Source organism: Lemur catta, chromosome 1, assembly GCF_020740605.2.
Source record: "Lemur catta isolate mLemCat1 chromosome 1, mLemCat1.pri, whole genome shotgun sequence".
Classification (NCBI taxonomy): domain Eukaryota; kingdom Metazoa; phylum Chordata; class Mammalia; order Primates; family Lemuridae; genus Lemur; species Lemur catta.
Genome location: NC_059128.1, coordinates 128,442,938 through 128,465,851, shown reverse-complemented (window position 1 = coordinate 128,465,851; position 22,914 = coordinate 128,442,938). Strand labels below are relative to the sequence as shown.

General features: G+C 36.9%; 1 protein-coding gene across 1 annotated transcript in view; it reads left to right on the top strand.

Annotated features, from left to right (window-relative positions):
- The window catches only part of ITGA8 (integrin subunit alpha 8), a 155,240-nt gene that overhangs the window by 33,808 nt on the left and 98,518 nt on the right, over positions 1-22,914 (top strand). Inside the window, exons 5-11 of the mRNA XM_045534060.1 lie at positions 1,354-1,415; positions 2,412-2,457; positions 6,108-6,233; positions 7,187-7,231; positions 8,929-8,972; positions 10,690-10,746; positions 14,948-15,000. Coding sequence (XP_045390016.1) covers positions 1,354-1,415; positions 2,412-2,457; positions 6,108-6,233; positions 7,187-7,231; positions 8,929-8,972; positions 10,690-10,746; positions 14,948-15,000 — 433 coding nt within the window. The remainder of the gene's footprint in view (positions 1-1,353; positions 1,416-2,411; positions 2,458-6,107; positions 6,234-7,186; positions 7,232-8,928; positions 8,973-10,689; positions 10,747-14,947; positions 15,001-22,914) is intronic.

Here is a 22,914-nt window from a genome sequence, read left to right as displayed (position 1 = left end):
ATATCAGGTATTCCTATATATTTCTGGATGCATATAAATAGTTACACACATAACTTCTAGAAAACTGGTACCAAGACATTGGAGCTTATACAGACGAGTTTTCTGAGAACTTTATAGGATTCATAACTATAAACCATAAAATGTAGTTGTAAAATAAGGAAGAAATTTTAAAATACAGTGTATGATGTAGAAAAATATTTTTAAAAACAAAGGGAACATCTGGAAAGAATTGATGGTGATAATGCTAAAATTAGCTAAGTATTGACCAAAAAAAAAAGAGACAGAGACAGAGAGAGAGAAAGAGAAACAGAAGAGATTCTAGGGAAAGCTGGAAAGGCCAGATCCATTTCAAAAGGCTTCTGGAATGGGCACATGCCCAGCCTATAAATTCTTCCGGTGATGATGTGCATTTCCTTTCTTGCCTTCTTACTTTAATTTCCATTCAGGGATATCCTTGATAAGAAAAGAGTTAATTATTTGCATGTTCATTTCTCATGCCTGAGATCACCCCTACTTGACCACATTTTGGCTGTAATGTAAGCACTTTAAAAGAGGTAGAAAGTCTTTAAAAAGTACAAGTTATAAGTAGTAAATTCCTGATCCTAATGGCCTAGAGACTTTTTATAATAATATAAACACGTGGACTCCACGTGTTAGCCTCCCATAGAGTTCACAAAACTAACTGTTCAGTGAGATCTTATTGGACATCTTAGTGAACTACATTGGACAGAATACAAAGCAAGCCATTGCTAGAGAGCTTTCTCTTTTGTGAACGCTAACATTGCAATGTCCCTGTGAGATTAATTGTGACTGTAAATGTAATTTCCCAATTTACCTAACTTATCATAATAGAATAATTTAAAATTAACTTCCTATTAAAGAACATAGAAATGGAAACCCTTGTGGGTGCCCCTAGCAGAAAGCATCCACTCGGGTCCTCATGCTTAGGGCTCCCTTTCTCAGGGCATCACTGGTTAGGAACGACCCATCTGCCTTCACTCAGCACAAGTGGGCAATGAAGAGACACATTACTGCCACATGGGGAGTTTGGAACATAGTCTAAAGATAAAGATTTTATTTCTTCAAATGAACGTGAGTTGTAAAACCTAATATCACAACCCAAAGGAATGCTATTCTTACTCTAGAATCACAGTGATATATGGGATAAGAAAATAGATGGAAAATGTCTAATAAGTTACTTGGAATGAATTTTAAAAATACACACACAACTACATATTGATCATTTTAAATGTAGAAGTCTCTAGAGAAGACCACAGAACATCCTGAATTGGTTATTAAAATATATCTTAGCAATGATGATGTGTTAACATGTATATATTTTGATCATTCTAGGCAATGCTGATCCAGAAGGCCAGGGTTACTGCCAAGCAGGATTTAGTCTGGAGTTTTATAAGGTGAATTCTCTTGGTCTTGCAGCTTCTAATATTTAATCTGATTTTCTTTTACCCTCTACCTCTCACTTCCACATCCCCCAAATAATGATAACCAAAGAACCTTAAAGAGCATATCTAGTCAATGTTGGCAACTTCTTTGTTTTCTCTTTATTTTTATTAATCTATGCCCACAACAGCTATTAAATGGTACAAAAGTACATGTGATGGGAAGTACAGCTTCCTTCCCACTCTGTGGCAATCACTTTTAAATGGAAATCTCAAAAACTCGGTGAAGAAATGTGATCTAAAAAGATCACAAGAATCTATTAATTGTTTTATCTCTTAGCTGTGATTGACTGATTAGATTTAATTTTCATATTAAAATTCATATATCCTTTCACAAAGTTCAACACTGAGATGTCCAGGAAGAATATCTGTTTACTGTTTATCATTATATATTTTTTTATCATTGCTTTTTTGTTTGGCTGTGTTTGGTTTTCCACTGAGAGTTAAAGAAATTTGGGCTGTAAATAGATGAGAAAAAATGTTTATATTTGCTAGTGCGGAGTTTCTGCTCTCTCTCCTGAGAAGGAGGTGGGTTTGCGGATGTATGAAAAAAATAGGCATTTCCATGGCCTTGAAATAAATTGGAACAGAATTTACTTTTTATCACCAAGGCTCCAAAGACCATGTCTGCTAAATTGCACAGCATTAAACATGTTGAGATATTTTGCTTATCGGAGGCAGTGCCAAAAAACTGAATTTATATATTCTCAAGGGAGAGCATTCAACTTACCTGAGTCAAATTAAAATTATTTAATATGATAACACACGAAATAATTGAAAGCAAAATAGGAAAGAAAATGACCTGCAGGCCTCAGATATAACAGTCTCAATTGCTTTTTGATGAGTAACAAATTGTGAGAGCAATGCTTACGAACAATAATTTGTCATCCTTTAAAAACTGTCAGTGTTTCTTTTCCAATCATTGTTGCTGTTGCTGTTTCTGTCTTGTAGAATGGAGACCTTATTGTAGGAGGACCTGGGAGTTTTTACTGGCAAGGTATGTTCTGTTAGCAGAGAAGAAAAGCATGTTTGTTGTTACGAACAAAAAGACAAAGCAGAAGTATTGTCCGATGTTGACTTTCTAGTGCATTAATTTTATGTCCCTATTCATAGTTTCTCAAATGAAGCATCTTTTTTTTTCTCTTATTATTTTTAATTGACACAATAATTGTGCATATTTAGGGGACACGTGGTATTTTGGGACATGTATACAATGTGCAATGATCAAATCAGGATAATTAGCACAGCCATCACCTCAACCATTTATCATTCGTGTAGGGAACATTCAAAAATCTGCTCTTCTAGCTATTTGAAAATATGCAATAAATGTTAACTGTAGTCACTCTATAATGCTATAGAACACGAGAACTTATTCCTCCATCTAGCTGTACTTTTGTATCCACTAACCAACCTTTGACCATGCTCCCTGCCCTATCCCACTCCTCACCTCTAGCAGCCACTGTTCTATTCTCTACTTCTGTGGGATCAACTTTTCTAGCTTCCCCACATAAGTGAGAACAGAAGCATCATTTCAACTTGTACTTTGTTACATAAATAATATTTTTAAAAATACTCTTGCAACTTAACAATTCATTTATCCACCAAGAATTTATTGAGGCTCTGTAGGCTTTGTGCTAGATGCTGAGGATGCAATAATGGGTAAAAACAGACATATTCTTACCGTCATGGAGGTTAATATCATGGGAATGCTAATGGCATTAATTGAATAATTCACAGAAGTACCTGGAAAACTCTAAGCGTGATAGACACTCTCAAGGAAAGGCAGGTCATGATGGGGCCATGAGAGCGCAGGAGGCTTCTCCAGGGTGGTTGCACACAGGTGTGTTTTATCCTCTGCCCATTGGCTGACAGGGAGCTGGGATACAACCTGTGCTCTGCTTACGGCACTATGAACCCAGGTGCAGGACAGCATCTACCCAGAGGGGATGACTTGTGCTGTTTCTTATAAAGGTACTGCATGAGTCAGCAGCAGCCCAAAAGTCAACTAATTTGGAAGCAGACAACCCTGAACTGAGATCTGGACCTTGAGTAGGAGTTACCTAGGCAAAGAGAGGCAGGATTATGTGCAAATGTTTTATGGCATGCAGAGTGCAGAGTGGGTGAGAATGGAGCAAAGTCAGGGTGACCAGAGTTAAGAGAGTGAGGAAAGAGTGGCTTGCGGGACTTGTAGGCCATAGTAAGAAGTTTTGTCTTTATCCTATAAACAACAGAAAAACCACTGGTGGATTTTAAGAGTTCAACCAGATGGCGTTAGCTAAGAAGATGTCATTTGTCCTGAGAATAGTGAGAAACCATTGGAGCATTTTAAGGATGGGATGCTATAAATCAAATTTGTGTTTTGAAAAGATCACTCTAGTTGCAATACAGAAAATAGATTGGAAGTTGGCCAAAGTGAAGTAACAGCAAACTAGTGTTATAAGGATATAAACTAATTTAAGTTTGCAAGGTAAACCAGCTATAAGTTTTAGGTAAGATGTTTGCTTCTTACAGTGATGATGATACAAACTGAGAAGGAGGAGAAATTTGAGAGATAATTGGGAGGCAAAATTAACAGCCTAAATGATGGATTGGTATTCAGGGGTGAGAAAAAGGAGGATGTCAAGGATGTTTCTGACTCGTGCTATGTTTTGCAAGGTTGCAGATGGGTACCACTCACTGAGATTGAGAACTCTGGAAGGAAACAGGCTTGGTTGGGGTAGGTTGGAGAGGGGAGATGATGCATTTGCTTTTTGTTTGGTTGGGTATGGAAATGTTTGAGATACCCAAACATCTTAACATAAGTATTTAGGGCTTAAGCTTAGAGAAGACATCCAGGGTGAAATGTAAATTTGCATCACTTGCATGTTGCTGACAAGTGAAACCACAGGTGTGGATGGGATGCCTAAAGATAGAACACAGAGAATATTCTGTAATTTTGGCTGTAAAGTTTAGAATAAAGATAAAGTAGAATCTGAGACTGATGAGTAGTTGAGAGGGAATTTTTTTTTTAATAGAAGAGACCTGATCATGTTTAAAAGCCAGTGGGAGATATCCATGAGTGACGGATTATGATTAAATTTTATATGAGCTTACTGCTTAGCTTAATTCATGCATATGCAATGATGAACATCAAATAATTAACATTTTGGTCTTTAAAAATTACTTTGCAAACTGAAAAACAATATATTTCACACAGCAGATGGATATGAACTAAAAATTATGTTTATGTTTTAAAAGAGTTTCTTCTAACTTGTGTGGTTAATTTCATATAATTCATTCTTTGCCTTAAGTTGAAACAATGTCTGATACAAATGATTTGTTGAAAATTTGCCTTGGCAATGGCATAGGGAAACATTTGTCTGAGACACATAATTTAAAATTTTATTCAGGCCTAAGGCTATAATGTTTATAGATTCAACTAAAGGAAACATGCAAAGGCAGTGTGTATGTGGGAGAGGTATTTAGCTCTTACTCAGAAAAAATTGGCAAATTCTACAGATATTGTTCAGAAATTTGTGTGTAAATACCATTGTCTTAATATCAGAACAGTCGTTTCAGTTCCAATCACTTGGAAATATTTGTTACCTGGTTTGACAGTTTTATTCCTTTTTGGACTTCAAACAGAAAGACTGTGGGAATTCCCAAAGAATAATTTGGCTTTGAAATTCATGCTCGATGTTAGTCTTTTGAAAGCATTTCTTCAGTTTTCTCCCAAAGAGCATGAGATCATTCTTTTTGCCATAGATGTCCATAACAAATATGGAAATGCATAGAAATTGTAGTGGAAATTTCTGGCTGTCTTTTAGACAATTGTCCACTCTAACACAATCATATTTCAGGATTTCTCAGAGTGACTTTATCTGAGAGAGATTAGCCAAAGTTCTTATCATATCAATGTTGGTGGCCATGGGCTTCTCTTTTCTGAAATTCTGGATCTCATTGCACCTGGCTTCTTTCTGCTTTCATAATTTTATGCTCTTTCTGTATTTTAGCATAAAAAGCAGATGGCTCAAGATTATGCAATTCCTTCCTTTAACTAAGCTGATATATCTATTCATCAAGTAAATGATTTAGATTAAATATCACATCTATATTTTGCAAGAGCACAGAAAGGTTGTATTAGAATGCCAAAAGAGACCATGGTTATAAAGCCAAATATCCTACTAGCAAAACCATGTGACCTGAGAGAATGCACTCAAGCTTTTTAGATCTCACTTTCCCCAACTATAAGAAGCTATATTTGACTAGATGATCTCAAAGTTTCCTTCTAGTTAAAATATTCTAGTATAAAAATTTAGAATAAATATTAAAAATAAAAATTCTAGAATAAAAATTTAATTACATAAATTTTGCCTGCAAGTGTCTTCACTCTTCGATCCTTTTATCATTTGGAGGTGGTGGGAGTATATACGCTGAGAGCAGCAGGAAGACTGACAAAATATTGTGGCTCATCTCTGGTCTTTTGTCAAAATGGAAAGTTCTACCCAGCTGTAACTGCAGGTGGGAAAGTGCATCATCAAAAATGCAAGCAGTTAGTTCCATGATAGCTTTCAAGGCAGTGTGTGTTGTTCAAGCATCCTGTGTTTGCTGAGGGAAAGCCTGCCTCTTGCATTCATTCACTTAAGGTATTAATTTGTTTAAATGCAGGTCAGGTGATCACTGCCAGTATTGCAGATATCATTGCAAATTACTCATTCAAGGATATTCTAAGGAAACTGGCTGGTGAAAAGCAGACGGAAGTGGCGCCAGCTTCCTATGACGATACTTACCTTGGTAAGATGCATTGATCAAAATGTTTGTGGTTTCTCAAAAGACAAGCATATTAAATGTAGATGCAAATTTCATTCCTGACTTATCTGATGTTATTTGGCATCTTATACAAATTTCCTTTTCCTTGTTAATTTAGAGTTGACTTTTTTCCTTTTTAAATATGACTATCATTTCAGCCATGATGTAAACCTACAGAATTTGAGCAGCTCTTTTGTAGTCTTTATAACAGTCTGTTGCAGATAAAATATTTCACCAGTAGTAGATATAATATGTTAGTGGTGCTGCTACCAATGCGAAAGGGACAACATCATAGCACCCCTCTCCAGTTCCAGAGCAGCACAAGAGGTTTTCCTATTGCTAGAATATTCTCAAAATTTATTATGTGCAAACAACACAATGTTATTTTATCACTACTATTCCCCATCTTCGGTATCCTAGTGGGATTTTGATTGCTTGATGAATTTGAAAAAAAAAAAACATGTAGCTATGTTTGTTACTATAGCTGGCAACTCACTTTAGAACTGAGTGAAATTTGTGGAAACCATCATTAAAGGAATTAGGAAGTAGGCCTTGTTGGTGATCAGAACTAGCAAACCGAAAGGGTATCTTTCAGAGCAGCATGTCTGACCAGAATTAATCCGCAGTTCTTAAAATGTAATAGCTTCTATTTACACTTATGGGTGGATTATTCAGCATTGATGCTTTTAAAATTGACCTCACAATCTGATTTTTTTTTTTTTTTGGCCACGCTCCTACTTAAGATGAGTAGTAGCAGATTTATTTGTGGAAGTGTTTATATTGGTGTGATTAAATTTCCCTTTATTAACTTTTATTTTATAATGTGTGTGGAGATTTCTAAATAAAGCAGTAACGTGGTAGCCCTTTTGTTTTTTCTAGATATAACTTATTTGTTAAGTTATCAAGCATGGTTAGCTTGTTTCTTTTGTTGAAAACAGGATACTCAGTTGCTGCTGGGGAATTTACTGGAGATTCTCAGCAAGGTGAGAGACACGTTGAATTTAAGTCATTTATAAAGCATGGGGGGAAAGGTAAAATGACATTAAAAGGCCTTTGTCAATGTGATTTTCTTTGCTATACAAAATGAATATTCATGGAATCCCAAAATGTCTATGAAAATATTTCATAGGGAAAAAAATACACTTTGGTGTAGTATTTTATTTTTAAGTCCCAAAGAATTTTATAAGAATGAATATCTTTATAAAGTCTAAAAGTCTAGTTAAGCAACAAAAATTAGAGCAGTAGTCCCATTTTATGAATGAAAAATAAGCAAATGATTGAATAACTTAGACAAGAGCTATGCTGTTAGTGACAGATTGAATTTGAGAAATCAAGATCCTTCTTTTTGCTTTAATTTCTAGTGTCTCATATTGGACATGTCCAAAACTATACTCCCCACCTGACTCCAATCTAACACCCAACATTATTTCCTTTTTTTCCCTTGGACATGCCCAAACTCAAAATAACAGAAGCAACTAATCCCTGTTCTCACATATGCCCCTCATGTTCTGTCTTCTCTACTTTGCTTTGGCTGTCCCCTTTGTCTTCAATCCTTTGATCCTGTACCCCACCCCTACCTTCCAGTGGCCAAATGCTATTTTTTTAAGCCAATTTCAAATTTCATCTTCTCCAGAAATCTTTCTTTAGCTTCTTTCTGTCAACTTTTACATCATCTTATTTTTCTCTCTCCTGAGGCATTTACCATTCATTCATCAAACATTTTTTGTGCACTGTGTTAAGTGTTGAGCATGCAGATGTGAACAAATGGTCCTTAATCTCAGAGTCTGCAATCCATTGGGCTGATAGACATTAAATAATGAACACAGAATACCTAATTAAATTGTGATAAGTGCTAAGAAAAAGTTATCAACATATAGTAAGGGAAGCTTTGGTGATGAGGGAACATTTGAATAGAATCTGGAAGGATGGGGGAGGGGCCAGACATAGGAATCAATTTCTGTATTCTAAGGCATGGAAAAGATTGTAGCGTTCAAGGACCTCAGTTTGGCTGGTCAGACTTTGATACTGATATTAAAATGAGATTGAATTATACAAAAGGTTAGGGCCCAGATCATGTTGACTCTTATAGGTCATAGAAAGGATTCTGGAATTTATCAAAATATAGGAGAAGTCCAGAAAGGTTTAGCCAAGGAATAAATACAATTTAATTATGCCTGCGATCCAAAAAAAGAAAGAAAGAAATCAGACTGTCCCCTAATCAAACAGCTCTAGAAGGCCAGCCTCATACAATTTATGCTATGTGTCTTTTCCTTAGCAACCAAAGTTGTTTTAATGTATTAGTGTGACCAGAGCTGTAATTTTTAGACTAGTACAAAAGATGTCCCCATAGTGAAAGCTGGAGAAATCAGAGCAGGAGATCTAATTTACCAATGATATGCAGACCTGAGAAGCCAGGCTCGTGTTCTAGAGGCAGAAATGACTGGAGACTGGTGATGAAGACTGGTAAATGGCAAAGTACAACTTTTGTTCTTCTGTTTTCTATAATCTGTAGAAAAAGCAAAAGCTAATGGAACAGTAAATGCAAAGCCCTGACTTTAAGCCTCCAGCCTTCTACATGATGGTCACTCATTCAAAAAGCACTGTCTTTACCCACTTATTTGTTATGTGGCCTTAAAATATATATGTAATTTCCCTTCTAAATGACTATTTTTATCCCCAGAATTGGTTGCCGGGGTTCCAAGAGGAGCACAGAATTTTGGATATGTGAGTACTGAGAATGCATTATAGGATGTTTTCTTGTACACATGCTTCTTGACTTAACGATGGGGTTACATCCTGATAAACCCATCATAAGTTGAAAATATTGTAAGTCTAAATGCATTTAATACATCTAACTTATTGAACATCACAGCTTAGCCTAGCCTACCTTAATCATGCTTATAACACTTACATTAGCCTACAGTTAGGCAAAATCATCTATGCAAAGCCTATTTTATAATAACATGTTGAATATCTCAAGTAAGAGTATCATACTACGGATCACTGGCCTGGGAAAAAATAAAAATTCAAAGTACAGTTTCTACTGAATATGTATTCTTTCATACCATCATAAAGTTGAACCGTTGTTAAGTTGAGGGACATCTATATATGCAGAGAAATGTTTTCTTTCATGCAACTTTTAAGTCTTTTTAAGTTTCCTTTACTAATGACCTTCTACTGATTCATGCTGTTTGCCTACTAATAAGGAAGGAAAACGAGCAAGGCTAAATTCTTTCTGATCTCTGTGCAGGAACAGATACATAACTGGTGGGGCCTGGTGCAAAATGAAAACACAGAGCCCCTGGTTCAAAAATTATTAAAAAATTCAGGACAGTGACAGTAGAGCATTAAACCAAGGGCAGGACCCATCTAAGCACAGGGCCATGGGTGACTGCACAAGTCACACACCCATGAAGCTGGCCCTACCCACGGGCATAATTTAGGAATAATTGCAGAGGGTGCCATTGTTAACGATCAACACTTTAATAGGTCTCAAATAGTAGAAATGCAATCCATCATTATTTCACCAGTGTATTCGTTCAAGTTGTGGGCAGGGTCACGCTCCCTTCAAGGCATCTAGGGAAGGATCCTACTGTCCCCTTCTGGTTTCTGATGGCTCCTGGCATTGCTTGGCTTTGGCAGCATCACTCCAACCTCTGCATCTGTCCTCAGGTGGTTTTCTGCCTTCTCTCCTCTGTATGTAGGAGTGTCCCTTCTTCTTTCTATAAGCATACCTGTCATTGGATTTAGAGCCTACCTGTGATGATTTCTTCTCAAGATCCTTAACTAATTTCATCTGCAAAGGTCCTATTTCCAAATAAGCTCACATTTTGAGCTTGCAGGTGGACATGAATTAAGGGGGGGGGGGATCACCAGTCAAACCCATTACAACTAGTTACCATGAAATTAGGAAAAGAAAATAAATAGACCTTATGAAAAGAAAAACTTATATTTTGAATGAAGTTTATCTTTTAAAAAGTATCTAGAAAACATAATGGTTGACTGAGTAGAATTAAAAGGAATGCTTTTGCTATGTGGATAGCATTTTAAAATCTCATTTTTCTTGCAAAGAGCCATAGTTATCAATTTCTTATAAGAGCATGAGAACAGAAATGGATTTAGACAAAAATCCTGATTAAATAAGCTAAATTAACCACCATGTTACTTGCTCTCAGCATTATTGAATTCAGCTTTTATTTCCCCACCTGAGATTAATAAGTAGGCATTTTGTCTGAAAGTAGCCCAGACTTAACTATAAACAAATGGTTCAACTGGCTTTTTTTTAAAGATCATTCTTGTGGGCTTTTATCTTTGTTTCACATATAGCTAACCATTTATCACTCTTCACAAAAAATTTTGTATGATTCAAGTTGTAATCTTTTTAAAAAGTTCTCCAATTCTATGTCAAATGCTGTAACCTATCTAATTTCTATAATTTCAGGTCTCAATAATTAACTCTACAGATATGACCTTTATTCAGAATTTCACTGGTGAACAGGTACAGACATTTTAATAGCAAATAATTAATATCACTCTGTGCCAATAGTACACTATAATAGTTATATCATTTATTCATTCATTCAACAAGTATTTATTGAGCACCTACTACATGCTGGAAACTGTCCTAGGCACTGGGGGTGCAATAGTGCATCAGATAGTAAAATCCCAGCTCTCAGGCAGCAGTGAGGTGGCAGGGCAGGGGTGGGGGTAGGACAGTTCATTAGGATTCGTAACATAAAGAAGATAAAACAGTAATAATGTGGGAGGGAGGTGGCAAGGAAGCTCTTAGAGTGGGGTGTCAGGGAGGCCTCATTTTGGCTGAGATGTGAATGACAAGAGAGAGGCAACTACGCTGTCTTGTCCAGGACACTCCTGACAGGGGAACAGCTAGTAGGAATCTGGCTTTTGAACAGGAACCATCTGGGCGTGTCTGAGGAGCAGAGCGAAGGTCACTGTGTCTATAAGCAAGAGGGACATAGGAGTTTAGGATGGAGGTGGCAAGGGCTATTCACTCCATCCTAGTGGGACCAGGGATTTTGTTCTAAGTACAGTGGGAAGCAGTTTTGTGTGGAGGTGAACATTTCAATCGTCTAGAAATACATGAAGGTACTGGTCTAAGAAATGATAAGAGAAAGAGCCTGGACTTCCACAGTTGACAGATCAGATTTCCAGTTCCCACTGTACCACTCATGAGTTGTGTGACACCACAGGAAAACCATGTGACCTCTTTGAGCCCTACTTGCAAAGCAAGACTAAAATATCTATCTCCCAACCTCCCTTTGAAAATGCAATAAATCAAGGCTTGCAGATTACTTAGACGATTCCCTCCCACACCACTCCCAAAGAAATGTTAATTCCCTTCCACCCTGTTTCCTGGCCCCTTCCTTTAGCTCTGTGATCCCCAACCCCCGGCAGTGGACCAGTACCAGTCTGTGGCCTATTAGGAACCAGACCACACAGCAGCAGGCGAGCCAGCGAAGCTTCATCTGTATTTACAGCTATTCACCATCACTGGCATCACCGCATAAGCTCTGCCTCCTGTCAGATCAGCAGGGCATTAGATTCTCATAGGAGTGCAAACCTACTGTAAACTGTGCATGCGAGGGATCTAGGTTGTGGCTCCTTACGAGAATCTAATGTCTGATGATCTGAGGTGGAGCTGAGGTGGTGATGCTAGCACTGGGGAGTGGCTGCAAATTTTGATTGTCAGCAGCAGAGAGGTTTGACTGCACAGAGACCATAATAAGTCAATTGCTTACAGACTCATATCAAAACCCTATCAGTGAGTGGCAAGTGACAATGTAATAATAATAGAAATAAAGTACACAATAAATATAATGCACTTGAATCGTCCTGAAACCACCCCACTCTCCTGGTACGTGGAAAAATTGTCTTTCAAGAAACCGGTCCCTGGTGCCAAAAAGCTTGGGGATTAAATGAAAAACAAATTCCCATGTGGTATTAAATCTTCTATAATTTGACATGCATGCAAATATGTATGCTTACAATGATCATATACTATTGCATATCTATTTCAGTAACATGTAGATTCCTGGTCTCCAGGTTTAAATATAGGACAAATCTAAAATCAATAAATTCCTTGTGTTTGTAGCTCATATGTGACTATTTACAAACAGAACTACAAATTTAATTTAAAATTAAATGCAAACAAAACTGGGAAAGCAATAAATCTAAAATTAATTAAATTCAAATTGAAGAAGAGAGAAGAGTGGTTGCCCAAACAAATACAACTAACAATTGGATTCCCTTAGATGGCAGTACCAATTTAGTGTTTAAAGAAACGTGGCAAGATTTACCAGGTAACAATCCCCAGAAAAAAGCAGAATGGTGGATGAGGTGTGGCCTCAGACCATTTTAGGTGGAGAAAATGGTGGTATACTATTTTCACGCAATTGATCCATTCTCAACAGAATCCCAGCTAATGCAGTAGGTAAGGAGCAATTTCTAGTCCCTTCGAGGAAGGAACCAGAATGGACAGTTTGTCAAAATTCCACACATCGAGGATCAGGAGAGGGTTGCAGTGATAGCAAGGCAGAGAGGCAGAAGCGCAAGGTCGCTGACTCTTGCCAACAGAGTGGAACCCAAGAGTGGCCAGTGACATCTTAGATGGAGGAAGGGCAGTGACCAAGAGCTCACCACCAGACACTCTAAACAGGGCCTGCAATATAAGATTGTTCTCAGACCCCAGAACTTAGTGGCATTTTGCTTTTACGGAATGGAATGGAATCTACCTTGATGTGTGATGCTGGCTCAGGTGGCTGACACGTAGTTTCTGAAAGGGCCAGCTAAAAGTCCCAGACACTGATTACAGGTTCTAGTCTGCCTTTCTGAAATTCTTTCTTTTCCAAAGCCCTGACAAATACACTTGGAGCAGAGTGGAAACCCTATCAGCATTTCTTGATATTCCAGTCTCCTGCCCTGAATTTTGGGGTTCTTAGAGATATGTTTTATTTGTTTTTCTCAACAAACACTACCCTGTGTTTTCCTGGGTAACACCTGGTGAAATTTGCCACATTTCTTTCAACACTGAATGTGGGACTGCCATCTAAGGGAGCCCATTGCAAGTTGAATTTGTTTTGGCGATGAAATTCCTCTCTGTATCACCAGGCCAGGTGACTGAGTTTCTAGCAAGCTTCACACTTGAACCGTGGCAAGTTACATCTTGACCTTCCAGATCATGGTTTAAAATCCCAAAATGCTCAACTCCTAGCTAGAGATATACATTTTAAATGACTGATTTGTCAAGAAACTTTAATTAGCAGAGATTTTTAATGGACGAAAAATGTTTTTGATACCTTTTTGCTAAAATTTGGGGCCTTTAGTCTATTACTCTGAAATTTTCAACAAAGCATTTTACATCTCTCATGATACTCTTATGAAAGGTATGGAGAAATACAGCTGAGATGATAGTGAAGTTGGATGTATTTATAAATTTTGAGTAACTATTCCTACGTGGTAGTAATTAAAATGAAAATCTAGCACTACTTCTCCTTCTCACAGATCTGTTTTTACATTTTTATCATTAGAAGCTTTTTAAACATTGCTAAATTTGGCATTTCTGTAACTTTCTGTCCTCAAGACCATCTAGTTTTATAATTCTGAACCTCAGAACTTAATACATAAATGGTGAAATTCCTATGAGTGAAGGCCACACAACGCCACATGAGGAAGAATTTCACTGTATATGTTTGGAATAGAGAAAAGAGGTGGGAGAATTGAGTTATTGCATGCCACTTGTCAACTCATGTATTCATTCTCTCTGCAAAGAGTATTTGGTACCTGTTGCCTACTTTAGCCCAGACACTGCTCAGGAAGTGCAGATAGAAGAGTAAACAAAACAGACCAAAGTCTCCCGTGGGTTGTATGTTGATTAAATTACTATATAAAGGGAGGCTAACTTTGGATAGCACACTATGGAAACAAAATTGGCAAACTGAAACAAACTATGGGCCAAATCTGAAAAGATTATAAATCCTCAAAACATAGGTTAAAAAACAAAAGCTTCAGAGATAAAATGTGGGGAGATGATGATACACTACTTACGTTCATGGAAAAGACTTAGGAGCTTTTGTTGAGTATGAGCTCAATATAAAGTGACACTGAGATGTGTGGTCCCCCAAAATTAAAACTGCTTTTATGCTTCAATAATATAAAGAGCCCAAAACAGAGAGCTCAAGTCCTACCTTGCTATTCTCCATCAGTGCATTCACAAGTATCATCTGTTCTTTGGGACCACATGTGGTTTCACTAAGAAAGAGGGGCTGGCTACTGAACCAAGTGAAAATATTTTCATAGGAGACCTCATCCGGAAGTGGAATTAAATTTTTTCTGTGAGATTTAAGATTGCAGAAACAGGAGGGATTAAGAACTAGAAGTTATAGAAGGGCCCAATTTAGCAAAGAACATTCTAGTATTTGTGTCCACAAGTTGAATGGGCCAATTGTTGAGTATCTCCAGAGGATGTCCAAGCAGATGTCAGGGTTATTATGGGGAAAATTATTCATTGCACCAGGGGTTAGACTAAATGACTCAAAGACTCTGTCCATGTCCAAGAATCTATGAAGTTAAATGCAAAAAAAGGTACCACAATGAGATAAATCTTTCAGGAATAATTGAGAGGTAACTATAAAAATGACTGTTAAACACAAAATATGTCATCTTAAGGTTTTCTTTTGCAGATGGCATCTTATTTTGGATATACTGTTGTTGTATCAGATGTTAACAATGATGGGTAAGTTTATAAGATCTCCCCCACTCACTGTATATTATATACATCTATAAAGACGTCACATTTTTCATTTGTGCAATACATCCTTACATACTTTCTCAAGATAGAGGCTCTCTTGTTTTAAATTTTTGTTGTTCAGGACAAGAGGATGTGTCTATTAAAGAATTCTTTGTCATCCTATTTTATGTCTTTACTGATATTTTCCACATCTGCCACTTCTAGTAGAGGACTATTTTATTGCATTTTATTTTTAATTTTTTAAAGTGAATAGTCTTTGGCCACTCAAAGTCCATAGCCATTGAGGACATTCATCTGTCTCTTTTGTTTTTTCTCCTAGAATTTTTCCCCTTAGCATGTGATACATTCATAAAACATTTTCATATAAATAGATTATTTTCTGCTGACCATTGCTTTAACCAATATACTGGTAACACCCATGGTGAAGGTTTAATAATAATGTTATTTTTCAGATTGTGGTAGTAAGTTACAGTTGACCTTGGACCAAATAGCATGGTGAATTATGGTTGTGGTTATGTCATTACTTCAGAAAAAAAATTATTATTAAACACCACTTTGATCCACTAAAAGCACATGACAGGTAAATTAACAAATCATTAAATAAGAAAACCATTATTAATCTAACAAATATTGTTGGAGGATCTACTATGTACCAGGCTCTGTTCTTGGTGTTCAGAATACAGAGGTGAATAAGATAGAATGTGTCTCTGCTCTCAGGGAGCTCACATTTTCATAGAAAGCAGATACCTGAAGAATCCTACTTATTATCCAGGATCCAGGCTAAGCGCTTTAGATACATCTTTGATAAGTATTTTCTGTGACTTTAGCATAGCTATAAATGTACTTTATATATTTTATTGTAGCATATGGTTGGAACTAAATTTATTAACTTTTGCACCTTTTGGAAAATGTATTTTTTTTACTCTTTCATTGAACATAGACTTCTTGCACATCTGCTATGCACTGGCAAGCTCTGTTTAAGTGCTGGGATATGGGAGAGAAATCCTTAACTTTGGGGAGATTATACTAGAGTTGGGAAGGTGAGAGCTACAAACAAAAATTAAGTAAATTAAATAAAGAGTATGTTAGATGGTGATAAGAACTATGGAGGAAAAAACCAAAAGGGCCAAAAGCAACCAAGAAGTCTTTCAGTAGGTGAATGGATAAATAAACTCTGGTACACCCAGACAATGGAATATTACTCAGTGCTAAGAAGAAATGAGCTATCAAGTTATGAAAAGATGTGGAGGTACCTTAAATGCATATGACTAAGTGAAAGAAGCCAATCTGAAAAGTCCACATACTATGTGAATCCAATTACAGAGTATTCTGGAAAAGGCAAAACTATGGAAACAATAAAAAGACAGTGCTTGCAGGAGTTCTGGGGGAGAGGGGGAGGGATGAACAGGTAGAGCACAGAGGACTTTTAGGGCAGTGACACTGCTCTGTAAGACACTGTAATGGTGGATACATGTCATTATCCATTTGTTCAAACCCATAGAATGCATAACACTGAGAGTGAACTCAACGTAAACTGTGGACTTTGGTGTATAATCATGTATAAATGGAGGTTTATTGTGACAATGTACCACTCTGGTGGGGGATGTGATGGTGGGGAGGGGCAGAGGGTGGGGCATGGAAGGGAGTAACATGAGAACTCTGTACTTTCTGCTCAAATTTGCTTTGAATCTAAAACTGCTCTAAAAAAATAAAGTCTATTCATTAAAATTTAAAAAGTAAAAACAGAAAGAAGATAGGGGATATTGACAGAGATGCAATTTTAAATTGGGTATGTCAGGAAGGCCTCTGTGATGAGGTGACAGCCAAGGAAAGAGTTAAAGGAGGTGAGGAACAGCCAGGATGGTCCATGGGGAAGGTGTGTTCCCAGGGGAAGAACAAAGAGTGCAAACTCCCTGAGGTGAGAGCTTCTGGCATATTTGGGGATCAGCAAAAAGACCCAGAGAGTTGATACGGGGGAGCCAGATCCTAACGATGTGTAGGCCATTGCATTTATTCCAAACTGCTGCACGCAGTGCCACACACACTCTGCCCTGGACCACAATAAGTCTGTTTCCAGGAGGGATGCAACATCCTATGACATGCCATGGAGATTCCAGGTGAAGCTCTAGGTGAGGTGTGGGCCGCTCACACTTCTGTTTCATCAGGTGCACCCTGTCTACCTGGTCTAGAGAGTGTGAGGCCTTCTGCGAGCCTATTGCCACGTGCCAGGTGAGACAGGACAGTGGCTTGGACCAGAGCAAGAGCAGTGGAGGGAAACAGCAGTAGTTGTACTCTGTATACATTTTGAAGTTATAGTTGAATGCCAATCTTATCCCCAATGCAATCAATTTAAAATTAAAATTGCCTTGATCTGCAGCTGTCTGAGTTGTGAAAAGAAAGTGACCATTAGGACTATCATTCAAGGTCTCCAATTTAGGCAGACTGTAGTTGTCAAAGCCTTTTAGTAATTTAAAAAGAAAATAGTTGAAGAAGAACTTGATGCCAAAACATGGCATGCTGTCCTGATTTATTAAGTCTACAATATGGTGGAAACAAAAAATCTCACTGTGGCCTCTCAGATGTGCATAGACACAATTCTCTCCACAGAGAGTCACACGACAAGCTCAAGGGCTTTTGCCCCTGGTCATCTGGAGTCACTCCCTGTGTTCCTGCCCATAGGCTGCTCCTGTTTTGAACCCTTGCGAGACTTTTCCCAGGTTTTACAATATGCTTTGCAGGGTACTCTCTCCTTGCTGGAAACATCCTCAAAGTTTTGTGACAATGTTTATAGTACATTTTTTTGCCATGATAAGAAAAAAAAAAAAAAGAAAACCCTTGTGAGAAAAAGATCTCATTGGTTTCTTGCTGATCAAAACAACATGGTAGTAACTAACAGGAATTTTCAAGCGATAATTTGTTCTTTCTTGATGTTCTTAAAAAATGCACACTATTTTTTTTTCTGAGCTAGTATTTTCTGAATTCTTTAGACTTCATTGAATAATATGTCCATTAACTTAACATTGCCATTCACAAAGGTAAAGTGCCCACAAATTCTCCGTCGGTATGTAATTTTCTGTTTTTAATTACTTAGATGCTATGTGAATTCAAGATCCTATTATAAATAAGTATGCTCTGGAAACAATTGAGATTGGTCAAAGAAAGATCCCATAAAGACATACAACTTTAGTGAAGTCTGAAATTGTAATAATGATAATACATATATAGTAAATTTATAAGGTTAAGGAAATGACTTGGCTAGATAATTGTTCATGGTTCAGAAGTGAGGACTTGCCCTGCACACACACATTTATGGGATTGAACCAGACTTCTCTTTCTCCAACCAGGAAACAATTAAGTATTATTGTGAGTGAGGCTATCCAATGAACACACTTTGAAAACATATATCTTCTGTATCTACTATGCAACAAAAGCAAGGCACCTATAGAAGCTCCAAAATCTCAACATCAGGGAAAAAAGGCAGTGACAATAAGTAAAGTGACCAAATCAGTAAATTGGTGGAAATTTTCCCCAGTACTTTTTAAGAAAAGATCTCCCAGTATTATGAATGGGTTCCAAAAGTTTAGAACAAGCAATCGTGTGCATGCTGGTTGGTGGTTGATACTGTGAAGCCTGTGACATATAAACAAGCTGGTGAAATTATCTTCAGTTTGGTTATCTTAAGACAGCCAGTACTACAAACTCTGTCAATGTAAACTTTGTTAGGAATTTCTGGACAAACTTGTTAACAACAAATGGAGATGGTATTTTTCATCTTGTGCCTAAGCAAGCAAATCTGTGGTTTGTTTTGCTTTTTTTCTTATGGCTTTTGAGGCTTATAGTATTTATACTATTTCAGGAATTCACAGAATTACCAATGAATCCATTAGACATTTTCTACACTCCTATTGTTTTTGGCCACTGCAGGGCCAAAAGGAGCTAAATTTAAATAGATTCTTAACAGTTAGTTAACTTTAAGGCAATTTGGACAGAAATATATTTGAAAGGAAACAATTTTAGGTGACTATGTTTTTATGGTAGATTTAGTCAAAGTATGTCTATTCCTACAGGATATATCATTATGATTGAATTAGGCAAGAAATCTAGAAACTTAAAACATTAAGAGGTTGAAAATTGATTTCTGTAATCAGTTAAGTTATATTAGTTCTTGCCTATCACGAAACAATTAGGTTGATTAGATACCTACTCTACAGTCTACTAGTCTGCAGTCTTTTAAGAAATAACCACATTCTGAATATTAGCTATGGGCATGAGCATGCAATATGTACCCCTAGGAAAAAAGAAACAGAAAAGTTTATATGTTAAATCAATACATAGCTTAGTCTGTTTTCTGTTGCTGTAACTGAATATCTGAGACTGGGTAATTTATAAAGAAAAAAATTATTTCTTACAGTTCTGGAGGCTGGGAAGTCCAAGGTTGAAGGGCTACATCTGGTGAGGGTCTTCTTGCTGGTAGGGACTCTCTGCATAGTCGGGAGATGGTGCAGGGCATCACATGGTGAGGGGGCAAGACTGTGCCAGCTCTGGTCTCTGTTCCTCTTCTTATAAAGCCACCAATCCCATCATGGAGGCCCCACTCGGATTACTTTAGCTATCTACTCATTAACATATGAATTTAGAGATTAAGTTTCCAACACATAAAATTTGAGAGATACATTCAAAGCATAGCAACACATTAATACCATTTGGCTGCAGAAAACTTGAATTCACATTCTTTATATTGGATATTCTCATTGGTGGGTTATCTCATACTTTATCACTATATCGATGCTTTGCTTTAAGGGAAATATTTGTAATGTTCTGTCTCCAACAGCATTCGAAGGAAAGATACTGAGCCTTGCATTGTATGTGATTGTCAGAGTTAATTTAGACATAAAAAAGAGACAAAAATAAAACCTGTGTGAATGCTACACAGATATTTTTAAAAAACTGTGCTTAAACATTTGACATTTCAAATACAATGAAATTTAATATATATATTCTACTTCTATGAATAGCCTTTATGTAATAACTTAGATATCATTCAAACTACCAATAAGATCCAGACAGAGAAAATGGTTTTTTAACAACACCATATTGTTAACATTATTTCTCCATCATTAATATTTTCTAGATTAAAATATATGTTTTTTTTTAATGTCTCTATGCCTATAAACATATATTCTCTTAAAATGGCATCCAGCCTATTATACACAACTACTTACCAGGTCAGTGAAAAACATCTTTACTAATAAATATTTTAAAACTTTAAGCTTGAATTGGGTATATTCAAAAAAGGATTTGACAAATAAATTTTGAAATAGCTTAATGGTGCACACAGCCTATTGCAATGGTTCTTCAACCATTTCTTGCCTGTGATCCATTATAAGAAATGTTTTTGACATTGCGATTCAATACACACACACAGACAACTAAAACAAGTTTCACAGAACAATATTTACAATTATATATAATGTATTCACTTTATTTTCTATTATATTTTATTTCATTAAAAAATGTTGGTCAAGACCCATTAAATTGATTTCACAATCTACTAATGGGTTGCATGTTAAGATTTTAAAACACCAGCCTAAGCAATAACATATATTGTGACTCTTAAGTGGTATTACTAATATAAAATAATATTTACACTAAGTGCAAAATATTCTACAAGACACATTATACCAATTGACTCAAGACAGTTAATGTCTCTCAACTCTGTGAGAACATAATTGTAAATTAAGAACAAATGTCTCTTTCTCTTTCTGGCATTTAGAACATCTTAAGAGACTTACACTTTAGTATCTAGGGAAATGTATTTCTAAGCAAATAAATCAATGCTGTCATATGACTTCTAGAATCTAAGGATTCCAAGGATGTGCTTTCACAGTAATAGGTCTAACAATTTTTCATTTCTAGGACTCAGTGTTGGCAGTGAGAAATGCATTGAGCCAACTGTCAGTCCCCATGTATGTTCATATCCTCTGGGACCAATTACTCTCTATAGAATGAGAAAATGGCCCTGCTAAATCTCTGTAATAGAGAACCAGTGACTTTAGATGTTTCACTTCAAGGCCACAAGGCAGTCACAGATACAACTGGGTATTTACCACATGCCTCTTCATACTGACAATAACTTCAGAAATAAAGGCAACCAGGGCTCCTCCGAGTTAAGCCACGGGCTGGAAGAGCCAAATCCCTGCTCTCCGCCCAGCCTAGGACACAGCAGTGTGATGAGCAATGGAAGCTTTTTTTTTAAAGTAAATGTATTTGCAACATTTTTACAAAAACGTTTTACCTAAGTTTAGCAATGCACTTTCTGTTTTGGCATCTGGGACCAAAATGATAGCCATTACTCAGGGCGGCCTTTCTGTGCCACAGTCCCTCGCTTCCTTGTTATAAAGTGTGGTCAGTCAGAAATGGCTCTAGGTGCTTGTCCGTATGTTTTGTCTACTGCTGTAGGAAACAAGAGCCTATTCTAGAAGCAGCTCGAGGCCCCAGACTATCCTAGGGCTACTCTTCTTGTTTCTGTTTTCTACTGGATAGGAGAGGGGAAGGCAAGTGTGTTTTGCTTTTTTAGCAGGTACTCTTTCTGTTTGCATTGTTATAACATGTAAAAATATTGTGTATCCCTTTCAACAACTAGCACAGTGCCTTGGTAAAAACCTAGCACAGTGCCTTGGTAAAAACCTACCATTTATTAAATGCTACTGTGTAACATGACAGAGAGAGAGAAAGAGAAATCTCAAGTGATGTATCCAATGAAGCAACCTCTTTCTATACTATTCACATTTTAAAGAGGTAATGTAACTTCTTCAATATGACACACCTAATTACTAGAAGAAATTTTAAATCTAGATGAGTATGACACCAAAACTCTCGTTTTTCCCATGTTATCTGGAGTCAACTTACTTTTCCAGATATCTTTTATTATTAATAGACTTTATTTCTTAGAGCAGTTTTAGGTTTACAGAAAAATTGAGCAGGAAGTGCAGAGTTTCCACGTACTTCCTCTCCCCTCTGCCTTCAGTTTGCCCTATGAGCATCTTGCAATGGTGTGGTCCATTTGCTATAATTGATGAACCCATATTGATACATTATTAAGAAAAAGTGCACAGTTTATATTAGGGTTCATTCTTTGTGCAGTATAGTTTTAAGGGCTTTGCCAAATGCATAATTCACATTGTAGCATCATACAGAATAGTTTCTCTACCCTAAAGTCCCCTGTGCTCTACCTCTTCATCCCTTTCTCCTCCCCCTTCAATCCTATCAGACCCTGGATCTTTTCACTGTCTCTATAGTTTTACATTTTCCTGGATGTTATATAATTGGAATAATACAGTATGTAGCCTTTTCAGATTGGCATCTTTCACTTAGCAATATGCATTTAAGGTTCCTCCATGTCTTGGAGCTTGATAGCTCATTTCTTCCAATTGCTAAATAATATTCCATTGTATGAATATTATACAGTTTGCTTATCTACTCACCTATTGAAGAGTTTCTTGGTTGTTTCCAAGTTTTGGCAACTATGCTATAAACGTTTGTGTGCAGGCTTTTGTATGGCTGTAGGTTTTCAACACCATTGGGTAGCTGCCAAGGAGCACAATTGTGGGATCAGATGGTAAGCCTATGTTTAGCTTTGTAAGAAACTGCTAGACTGTCTTCCATGTGGCTGCATCATTTTGCATTTCCACCAGCAATGAATGAGAGTTCCTCTTGCTCTATATCCTAGCCAACATTTACTGCTGTCAGCATCTTGGATTTTAGCCATTCTAAGAGATTTTTAGTGTATAATGAGGTTTTAATTTGAAATTCTTAATGACATATTGAGCATCTTTTCATATGCTTGTTTGCCATCTGTATCTTTTTTGATGAGGTGTCTATGTGGATCTTTTGTCCAGT